The following is a 12288-nucleotide window of genomic DNA, read 5'->3' as shown; positions in this document are numbered from 1 at the left end:
AACCTCGGACGGGAGGTTGATCAGGTCTTGGGTGCAAATTGCTTGGGATCGCTTAAGCGGAATCATTGAAATTATCAAAACGGATTTGTACAATTCCGCTTTGGAGGAATTAAAAGCTGTACCTTATGGTGTGTGTTTTTTTTTACTGCTGAGGGAAAATTAGAAAAACAAATTATCTATGATCGTGGACCGCTGATTTTGGGGATAATCCTATGATGTACATCAATCTCATTTGGGCATGGGGTCATCCAGAGGTGTATATTTTGATTTTGGCTGCTTTTGGGATTTTTTCAGAAGTGGTTGCTACTTTATCTTCTCTTTCATCTAGCCCTCCCACAATTTTTTCGGAGGCTATGATGAATTCCTCTTTTTCAAATGCTTCATTTTTAATGGCAAATTTATGCCCCATTTTCATTATTTCTGTTAAAGCTTTGGGGGGTTCAAGTTTTGTCAAATTCAGGGAGAAGATAAGCAGGGTGGCTACAAACAAGCAGAAATGAAATTCCCTGACTTTTCCAGGTTTTCCAGGACAAAATTTACATTTTTCCCTGACAATTACAAACTAAACTAAATCGATGTTTTTGCAAATGAAAATAAAAAACTCATACAGATCCACGTATGGTTGTGTTAAGTACCAATATCATCTTCTATGAAATTGACTTAATTTCTCTATTCTCTATGATTTGAATTCAAACTGCAAAATAGTGAATTTGCAAAATTATTACAATTCACAAGCTAGGGAAGGATTACAGAATTTTGTCATACGCAGTAAGTTTAAAATAAAATATTTGATTATTTTTAAAGTTACGACTAAATGAGATAAGAGTGAAGAGTGATTGATTACGAAATACAATTTGTAATTTATCAGTCTCCTTATACATTCTCGGTATTATATGTTGATATTTCCACTGAGGCTTGGAACCCTCTGCTTGCAAGAACCATGAGTGCAGACTCATTTTTCAATGCATAAAGCTACTTCTCTCTTCTCTGCAAAGCAAACAACTTAACTCTTGCATATAAGTGAAACAATTGAATCGAACAAAATAAAGTGTCATATTTCCTTACATTATCAATGGGATTTCTGCTTCAGTACAATATATACAAGTGAAGTACTGTGAAACTGACAACATGCAGTTATACCATTAATGCTGACAAAAAGGGTACGTAGGTTGCCTATTAGAAATTTAACGCAAGGAATTTATAGAATGGCATTGTATAGGTACATGATTTAGCTAACCATACATTAAAACAGGAACACATTGTTAATAACAGCTTCTGAAAGTTCATATACGAGGGGAGTGCTGAAAAAAGCTCCAATGGTGCCTATACACAGCACTAGTGGTCGGAGAGCGACAAACACACATGCAGGCAGGAAGAAGTGGCATGTAGCTGTAATCTGGTACAGTTGCAATGCAGCCGTTTTAGGATAGTTCTAGGTTAAAGATTGCAGCTCTCATACAGTCTCCCACCGACTGCGATGTAGCCTACATTGCACGCTCAGAATTTGGCACAGAGCCACCAGCAATCGTGTGAGGTGTTCAGACCGGATTGTATGGTCAGACGATGGTGCAGACAATTCACGGAAGGCCAGTCGAATGTGCACAACCCCATACAGCTGAGTACACACGGGCCCTTTGCATCACTTCAGGTGAGAGATCTTGAACCACTCCCTGTACAGCCCTGACCTTGAATGTACAGACTTTCATCTCTTTGTTTAACTGAAGAGGTTTCTGGCAGGGCAAGGATTTGACAGCTACACTGTGGTAGAGATAGTTCCAGTATTTGCCGTTATACACATATGCCATGGGCATACAACATTTAGTGCCATGCTACGACGAATGCTAGAACAATGGTGGTGATTATGCCGAAAATTAGGTTAGGACTCACCGTTACTAATGCAATAACTTACAACTGATATTCTTGTTTTATTTATGCCTAATTGGTAGGGACCTTGATATTTTCTTCTTTTCAAATTGGTGTATTTTCTTATTTTTTATTTTTTACTATACGGTGTTATTTTCTCCAAAATTAACATTTTCTTTTTAGCACATTTTCTGACAAATATCTGAAATTATACCTTCATGGTGTTTTTAAACTACTGTTTCAAATTTTAAGTCACATGGCTTACGCCTCTTCGTGAGAGTTTGATATCTTGAAGGTTATTTTGGGAAAGTTATTTTCCATACCCCATTTTAATTTTAAGGTAAGGATTTTAGATAATGGAATTTTCCCCGTATATACTGAAGGGTGCATAATGACCATAAGTGGCGACGAACCCAAAAAAATTAAAATCAATCAATCTCACGTGACAGATACCGATATATTATGGCACCAAAAATTGGCATTATCTTTTTTTGACTTGTTAGTGTTAAGTTTCCCCAAATTCGCGTTTTTATTTTAGAACATTTATCTGCCAAATATATATGTGCTTTTAAACTATTATTTAAATTGTAAGTCACATGGTCTACGTATTTTCGTGACAGTTTGATATGTTGGAACAGATTTTTGAGGAAGTAAAAGTAAAGTGCTGCCCTGCACTTTTCCATGACGGTGTATAGGGGTGTGGAGTTAGGGCCCCGCACTTTCTTGATCACGGCTGAAGGTGGGGGTGATGTGATCAGCACCACACTCCTGGCTACCTTTATCCCTCCAAGTTTCCTCAAGGTACCAGCTTCATATGATGCTGGGTGGCTGCCGGAGCATCTTGAATAGGTGGAAAACATCCCGGTTCTCCCCCGCAGGGGATCAACCGCGGGTCTCTCGCACAGTAGTCAAACGCCCTAATGACTGAGCTCCATTATTATTCGCTTGACAAATGACGATGGTGCACAATTAGCTTGGTAATTCAAAACATATCTTGTGCGACAAATACAAAGAAGTGGCTCCCGTGTGACGGTAGATACGCGCTCGATCTCCTGTTAGAACCCTGCCACTTTGCTCTGTGATGCAAATGGTTTTGATAAAAGTTGAAAAATCGTGCGAAATACATGATTTAATGTAGATGTCGGAATTATTCCATGTACTCTTGAATGTACTCTTGAGTAAAATTTGGAAAACTTGCATGTTCTATGTACACAAACATGGCCTAGAAAAGACAAGAATGTTGGATTTCATGGAATTTTTTCGTTGTTTTAGGACATTTCTTTTAAAAAAAAATCGCTAAAAACGGCAACAATTCGCATTTTATGCCAAATCCGCATTATTTCGATATTTCGAATGGGCGAAAAATGTGTCCAGACATCACTGCACATTCATAAACACAACTTCGCAGCAATTACCATTTTTCACGGTTTTGGCGTTTGCGAAAAATCAATGTCCCTACTAATTGGAAATTACTTTCTGGCCACCCCTTGTATAAATCAGTAGATGGAAAGTGAAAATTTAGCAGGGCTGGCAGAGAAAAGTCAATTCTTGAAGAAAGTGATTTGCTTTTATGATTGAATGATTCGAGTAAATACGAGTACGATATTAAAATATTTACGTATTTATTATTAGTATTTTATTTCATAATATTGGACATTAACCTTACTCAGTGAGAGATTAAAGACCATCTCTCACGAGTTTAAAGAGACAGGACAGAGAGTGGCGTTAATTTCATAGCAATACTAGTGTTGCAGTAAATTTGAGGTTGGGAGCATGCACTTGCCAATTTTTATAACGTTCATCAATGCAGATGTATGTTTCACTTCTTCGTGATAGTATTCAATATATATATCCCATTTGGTTGGATTCTTCTTGATATCTAAGAATAGTGCAATGTCATTGTAAACATATGTTAACTTGTTAAAACCCAGTAATACGTCAGGATGATGAAAGAAAACCTTTGTAAGCACTGCTACATTAAATGAGGTGAAGTGAGCCAGAAGAGTAATAAAATTGCAGCAGCATATTTGCAGTCTAAAGCTCTTCTTGTTTATGCATGCGATTTTTGTTTGATGTTGCAGTTCATGCAATTTCTGTCGCATGTTGTAGTGAGATACTCTGTCGGGTGGCCATATTCGACAAAAATCGTATGTATCAATGGAACCTATTTGTTTCTATGTTCCTTCAGTTTGCCCAACAAAATGCCTTACTACGACGTCCGACAACTATCGGACGGCGCCACCCGCTCTTATCCCCTCCATCTGTTGACAAGTCCCCTTACTACTCCCATAGGGACAAGAAAAAATGATAATTCAATGCATTTTCCACGTAATATTTAGAGGCTTAACCTTTACTCCCCCGATGATACCATGGTGCTGATTACGAAATGAATGTGCTTTTTGGACCTTCATACTCTTATGTTTGGGTGGAAACTCTTGACACAGGTCTGGAGCAAGCCTGGGAAATTCATATTGATGACCAACTACCCCCTCTCCGCAACATATCCATGCCACATTTCCGAACAGAGTTTCACATTTTGGCTCATTATTCAACTTGTATGGCACCCAGGAATATGAAACATGTTTCAATATCTTTGGAAACGTCCATTCTTTGAAGAGAATAATAAGGTTTGCGCCATCTTAAATAGCGGGAGAAGAGCGGGCAAATTCCAGATTATTCTTTTTTTTTAAATTCGGTGGTCGCGTCCCCAAACCCCCCTTCCTCACTTCGGCGTTCTGAATTGTACACGGTTGCATGCTATGATGTTTTAGCTGAAAAACAAAACTTATCCGAAGTAGATTGCTCTCATAGTGCGCGAGTTATAACAAATTTCCTCCGAAAATGCAAATTACCTATTTTTCGTAAAAAAAGAAACTCACATTTTGGCTTATTATTCAACTTGTATGGCATCCAAGAGCATGAAACATGTTTCATTCTCTTGAAAAATGTCAATTCTTTGAAAAGAATACTAAAGTTCGCGCCATCTTAACAAATAACGGGAGAAGAAGGGGCAAACTACAGATTTTTATGTTTTTTTTCATTGAAATTCGGGGGTCGCGCCCGCCAAACCCCCCTTCCTCAGTTCGGCGTTCTAAATTGTATACGGATGCATGCTCTGATGTTTTAGCTGGAAAACAAAACTTATCCGAAGTAGATTGCTCCCATAGTGTCCGAGTTATAAACAATTTTCTGAGCAATATGCAAATTACGTATTTTTTGTAAAAAAACAGTGTTTCACATTTTGGCTCATTATTCAACTTGTATGGCACCCAAGAACATGAAACATGTTTCATTCTCTTTGGAAACGTCCATTCTTTGGAGAGAATACTAAGGTTTGTGCCTTCTTTCCAAAATAGCGGGAGAAGAGTGGGAAAACTCCAGATTTTTGTTTTTTCCATTGAAATTTGGGCTGTCGTGCCCCCAAGCCCCCCTTTCTCCGTCCGGCGTTCTGAATTGTACACGGCTGCATGCTCTGATGTTTTAGCTGCAAAACAAAACTTATCCGAAGTGCATTGCTTGCATAGTGCCCGAGTTATAACAATTTTCCTCCAAAGAGTGTTCGAATTTAAAATTTCCGCCGAGAACCCCGGGCCAGAGAAATTTCTCTCTCTCCCCCCTCCTGCCATCACTGGTTGCCGGCGCCATGGTTGTGTTGCGCATAAAAGGGGCCTAAAAGTTGAGACCGAAACTTACGAACGAGATTTCCTGTTCGCGTGCAGAGTTCCATAATGATATCTTTCAAAAAAAAAAAAAAAAAAAAAAGAGGAGGATGAAATTCCCTGACATTTCCCTGACTTTTTTTGACTCCTTAAATTCCCTGACTTTTCCCGGTTTTCCAGGTTTTCCAGGTCTGTCGCCACCCTGATAAGGTTAATGCTAGGCAAAATATATGTGATATCATATGCGAACATTTGTACTCCAACCTTAAAGTTCGAGAGATATATAAGAACCATAGTGAGTACCAAAGGGGGAAAGAAGACAATGTGAGAAGTGAAAAAGTGGGTCAATGACAATAAGCTATATCTGATTAGATCAGATAAGGAAAATAAAATGGTAATAATGGAACAAGACGCATATCATAAGAAATTAGAGGATGCTTTTAGGAATAAGGATTTCGAAGAAATTAAAAGGAACCCAATCAATAAGGTTAGAAACGAGACAAAGAAAGGCATCGAAACTAGCATCACCCTTGGAAATGCTGAAAAGAAGAAACTTATCAAAGGAGTCAAAGAAGGGAAGATTCCAACTTCCTTCGATATCCCAAAAACACATAAACCCGAAGTTCCGCTTAGACCTATTATCCCAATGTATGATCATCCGGGATATGGTTTGGCCAAAGAAATGGTTAAGAGATTGGGAAAGGTCAAGGATAATCCTTAGTTTAGTGTAAAAAACTCTGTTCAGGTCAAAAAGTCCATTGAAAAACTGGTTTTGGGGGATAATGACTCAATTAGTAGTTTTGATGTTGTTAACTTATTCCAGAGTGTACCCCGAGAAAAAACTTGAGACTGCCTTCACAGATGACTTTTAGATAATGAGGTGGAGATTCTTGTCACGTGGGAATATGTCTGATGGCTTTTCTTGTTACTGAATATAATTACTTCTCTGTAAACAGTAAGATTTTTCGGCAAAAAGAAGGACAGGCCATGGGTAACCCAATCTCGGTTTTCATCAGCAACGTTTTCATGCATTATGTTGAAAAAGCGGCTTTAGATCAAGTGGGGGTAGGCTTAATGTATTATGGCAGATACATTGACCGACATCCTCATTATAGGGGACAGCAATGCATTAGACACAGCTTTTGTTGACTTATGGAAACGACATGAAAGAATCAGCTTTACCAGGGAAAATATAAGGGACGAGAGTATTAATTTTTTGGATTTAAGCATTACCAAAACTGAAAAAGGGCTTACAATCAGTGTTTTTCGTGAACTGTACCTCAACAAAAAATCCGAACACCCCAATGGGGTTAAACTGAACATTTTCCTTAATTTCTTTATCCGAGCCGAAAGACTGTGTAATAATAGCAATGAAAAAGAGAGAGAAATTGTCTGGATCAAAAGGGTAGGTCAGAAGAATGGATATAATATCCGAGAATTAGATAGGATGGCTAGGAAAGCGAGAAAGATTATCGGTAATGAAAATAATAATCAAAAAGAAAAAGATGATAATGAAAAATGTAATGAAGGACATTTCGTCGGAATCCCTTATTACAAGGGGGTTTCCGAAAAGATCGCAAAAACAATGAGAAAATACAGCGTAAAATGCGGGATGAAGCCCCTAGAAATATTGAAAAGAATTTTGCCCGGTACAAAATGGGGGAGGGGAACAAGGATAACCCAGAAGAACAAAAAGGGGTATACTGGATCGAATGTGAATGCGGGAATGAATATGTAGGGCAGACGGGGAGAACCATGCGCACTAGATGGGACGAACATGATAAATATATTAATGAAGGGGTACTTAAAAGAGGCCTATCCGAACATATCATAATGAGCAGACATAGGATTATAAAAAGGGAAGTAAATAGAAAAGAGGAGAATAAATTAAACAGGAACGTTTATGAAGCTGCCTTTATATGCACAGGAAAAAGGAACAAGCTTAACAGAGATGATGGTAATCTGGAGGAATAGTGGTATAAAGCGGTAAATACCGACACTAAAATGGGTTTTCATGTCACTCCCGAGGTTGTGAAGGCCGTCGAAGAAGAGAGGGAGTTCACCTTGGAATGGTGACATATACGATCGTAAGAGGGGAATGCTGGAGGGGAAATTTCACCTTCATCGCAGGATAGGAGCGCTCACAGTCCATGTGTTCTACCCAACACTGACGGAAGTCACTAGGGGACTGTAATAGGTCTTCGATTTTCATTTGTTTTAGTTGTTGTTTTTAACATAGGGAAATTTTAACCATCGAAGATTTCCATCGGAGTTTTTATGCTGTCACCGTAAGTTTTTTACTTTTTCTATCCTCAACCTGAATCCTCAACTTACGATTTAACGAGGTACCATGTTTGGCACCTACATTTTTTTATTTTATTACCTGATGAAGGGAGTAGTACAGACTTCCGAAACGTCATTCTGAAACATTCCTACTCACTCACGTAAGTTATTTATATATTTTTATTTGAATTGATAGTGAGTAAAATGCACCATTATAATATGTTGCATTAAATAATATCCCGGGCATGATCCAATGATCTACTCAAAGCAATTAAATTTTTTGTTGCAGTCAGATTTTGAGAATAGAGGAAGAACAAGTAGGCAGAAAATAAAATGGCTTTTTTTTATCAAGAATGCTAAAAAATATGAAACAACTCACACTGAGCTGTAGGCAATTATCGAGAATGCTACCGGAATAAACAAAAGCAGTAGTGGCAATAGGGTTCCAAAGGGGAAGGGGGGGGCAAGGACAGTTTACTTTTCTTTATTACATAAGGTTTAGCATAGTGCAGGAACAAGCAAAAGTTGCAAAAATTGGGGGAGGGCAACTTTCTCCCTTGCCCCATCTAGCTGCAGCCACTGAACAAAAGTACAAACAATTCTTAACAGCAATGGTGATGTGATGAAAGAAAGGCAACAGCAGCTTTCGACTCTCTCCATCTCGTAGAAGAGTTGGTCAACCAGAATGCATGGCTTTTAAAAAAATAGCCTAAACCAAAATTACAACAGTATTAGATTTATTGAGAGTAGTTACCTGATTATTGATAAATTCTCTTAGATGTTACGTGGTTACTTTTCATCATAATAAAGTATCTGCCTTGAAGGCTGTTAGCCATTAAATGAGGACTCTATGATGTATACATATATATATATATATTTATGTACATTTACCTGAGAGCTCGACAGAGTTGGTACAAGTTACACTCACATCTCAAAATTCAAAATTAGAACAAGAAAACTCTTGAAAATGGATTGATTGATTTGCTATATTTTACTTCACTTTTTGTGCCACTTTTGGCTAATTTGCGATGATGGGGATGAGTGATGATATGATGATATGCCCAGGTCGGGATTCGATCCCAGGACCCATGGCATCAAAGCATTATGTGTGAACCACTCACTCATGGGGGTCGACTCTTGAAAGTTGAGACATGACCGAGAACGAGACAAACTTTGTAAAATCGAGACTAGACCGAGACTTACTGTTCCAGAATGTCACCCCCTTGGAGACTTTGGTAAACTGTAATGTAGCCTATGGTGTTTGAAAAATAGCCTAAACCATAAACACATTACTCTGTGAGATTTTGTTTTTAAAAGCCCTCTTTATGCACAGATAGGCTAATCAGGGCTGGACCTACAGTTTAAAAGAATGATTTGGTTTATTGATGGATTGATTTATTTTACTTCGATTTTCTCCCACTTTTTTGCTAACCGTGAAGGTGGGGATGAATGATGATGATATGATGAAATTGATGAATGGACAATCATAAGCACCCATGCCCAGGTCGGGATTTGAACCCGGGACCCCTGTCATCATAGCGCGATGTGCTAACGACTCTGCCACGGAGGCCAGCGGACCTACACGATCTGAACCAGCATGTGCCTTCACAGGGTATAAAACCTGGGACACATTAGTACTTGACTCATTCACACATCATTCATAAGTGACAACATGTAAAAATTTCCTTGCAAGGAAGATGACTGGTTTGGAAGAAAAGAGTGGCTGGCAGTCTGCCCACATGTTCCCTCTTCCAAAGTCATTAATTTCCTTTACGGAGTACTAGGGGAGTGAAGTGGCCAACCTCCCCTCACGTGCCATTCCGAATGGTCAGGAGGTGGCAAGGGAGAAACTGTATCTCTAATCCTTAAGGGAAAATGGGAAACATTCTCACGACATAAGTTCCAAACACAAGTATCCTTTTCAGAACTTAAAAGTTTGCCTGATACTGCTTGTCACTGTTTAACTTAAAATGCATATATGCATTCACATTATGTAATAAGACCTGTGAACTATATTATTGCAATTAGCATATTTTTATAGGTAAACTGATAAACTGATATTATGCCAAAATAACATTTTGCAAAAATGCCAAATAACCCACGGTAGCAATGCATATTTGAAAACAGAATACTGAAATTAGTAAAAGTTTATTTACTGAGTCAATACCACAATACCAACATGTAGCATCCTACCACTGACAAATTTAACCTGTTGCAGACACTCACCAGACATTGATTTTTTTTTTTTGTTAAATACTTGCAGCAGCAGGTAACATTGTCAGTGGCGGGGGGAAGACTGTGTACACAGAAAGTAAGCATTGGACCTGCAGAGTTTGCCAATTTATTGGCCATGATTATCCGTGTGGGCTGATGAGGAGGCAAAGTTGCAGTTGGATCTGAAAGTTGAATGGGGAAGTTCTGAATAGTCTTGTTCTAGCTGAGGGGTGTGTGGTTGCACTCATAGCATCCCTAAAATACACTATTGTGCAGTTTAATTGCAATCCCTTGATAAATTAAATAACACAGCTGCAACAACTTGATTGTTATGCACTTCATAAAACATTCAGTAAGGTAGAAGGTGTTTTTAACGAGTGACAATCTTAATCTGAATATGTGTTTAAAGTAAGAATTTATTACTAGCAAAGTAATGTAAACAAAACACAAAAACAGTATTATCACGTAATATAATTGAATTACCTGGAGTGAGGCTGTGTGGTGATTCAGCACATCTAATTCCTTTGAATGCTTCTCTGCCAAACTGGCAATTTGTTGTTTATGGTCATCAGTTTTTTGTTGAATACAAATAGACATCTCATCTAACAGTGATTTTCGGCTTTCAGCAACCTACAAAATATGTAACACATTGACAAGAAGTTTTATATGGTAATTCAATGATGTAGAATCATAATTTCTCAATGGAAAAATGATTAGTAAATTAGCAGTTAATTGTAAGTCCTAAATAATTGATTGATTGATTTAGTTTATTTTACTTCGCATTTTGTGCCTCTTGGCTAATTTGCGAAGATGGGGATGAGTGATGAAATGATGAAATTGATGAATGGACATTCACAAACAACCAAGCCCGAGCGGGATTCGAACCAGGAACCCTTGGAGTCGCACTGCGATGTGCTAACCACTCGGCCACAGGGTCCGGCAAGTCCTAAATAAGTTGACTGGAATAGTTTAGAGAGTGAATCAAAGTTTCAACCATGAAAAGTTTGATAAAACTTACCTTGGTGCCTCATTGTTTTGAATTTAGCAAAATTGAAATCTGTATCATTGCAATGAAAGTAGGTTCGCTAAAAGGAAGAATGACATTCACTTATATCACAAAAATGCAAACCTGATCTGCATGAAATGCAAAAGAAACCAAGGTGAATCTTCTATTAATACTAGATTGATTGATTGATTGATTTGTTCTTTTAAGTCCACTTTATGCACAGTAAGGCTAATCGGGACTGGACCTACAGTTTAAAGTGAAATCCGAACCACTTGTGCCTCCACCGGGTATTGAACCTGGGACCCCTTGATTACAAGGAGAGGACGCTACCACTGCGTCATCGGGGAGGCCCTATTAATACTAGAGATTATGATTGTGGAAGCAATAATTAAAACTATACTTTTTCTTTGTAGTGACTAAATGTGTATAATCACTACAAAGAAAAGGTGTGGTTTTAATTAGTGCTACTATGAATGTGGCTAAAAGGACAATCAGCAAGCATTAATGATTATGAAAGATAATGAATGACATTTTAATTGACAATATGATCATTGTGTGCCCCGGCAACCTTTACACTTCAGTTATTCCTTTCATTATAATGCCATGTGGAACACAAACATCACTTGAATTTGGAGGTGAAGAGTCAATTCAACTCTTATATTTTGAAGAAAAACAATACCTTTCTCACATCACTTAATGTTCTTTCCATTTGCAATTTCTCCTCTTCATCATCATTCATTCTGTTTCTACATTCCTCCAAATTTTGCACAGTGTCATCCAATTGTGATTCAAGAGAGGACTTCTTCTGCTGTACAGACTTCAAGATCTCCTTTGTTTCTCCTAATTGCATTTCCAGTTGTATTATTTTAGCTTGTAACTCCAATATCTGATCCTGTGAAGTTGCTTCTGTCTAAAATAACAGTTTGAGAAAAGTGACATTACAAGCTAAATATGATATATTTTGATGAATTTAATTATTGGGGCATTCCATGTGAAATCAATAAGTGAAGAGGCACTTTTCAACCTCACATATTTTGATTCATTTAAATTTGGCATACTGAAAGGGCCACTTGGGGTAGGAAAATGTGCAAAGTTGCAGATCCATATCTTCTGTATTTTCAACATTAAAGTGTTGCAAACTATGCGATTTTTACCATTTTTTCCAACATCTTGTTAACTTTAAATTTAAATATTTTGGCAACCAGTACAGTACCCTGTACTGTATGGTATCGTGATACCATGCAGTATTCAGGGCCAAGCATG

General features: G+C 37.9%; 1 protein-coding gene across 1 annotated transcript in view; it reads right to left on the bottom strand.

The window, feature by feature from the left end:
• LOC145984311 (GRIP1-associated protein 1-like) overlaps positions 1-12288 on the bottom strand; it is a 111183-nt gene that overhangs the window by 33818 nt on the left and 65077 nt on the right. Inside the window, exons 9-10 of the mRNA XM_083117970.1 lie at positions 11705-11935; positions 10503-10649 (exon numbers count right to left, since the gene is read on the bottom strand). Coding sequence (XP_082974096.1) covers positions 10503-10649; positions 11705-11935 — 378 coding nt within the window. The remainder of the gene's footprint in view (positions 1-10502; positions 10650-11704; positions 11936-12288) is intronic.

Source organism: Lepisma saccharinum, chromosome 2 (assembly GCF_977018435.1).
Source record: "Lepisma saccharinum chromosome 2, izLepSacc3.1, whole genome shotgun sequence".
Taxonomy (NCBI): Eukaryota; Metazoa; Arthropoda; class Insecta; order Zygentoma; family Lepismatidae; genus Lepisma; species Lepisma saccharinum.
The sequence above is the reverse complement of the archived record's forward strand: the minus strand, read 5'-3'. Positions and strand labels throughout refer to the sequence as shown.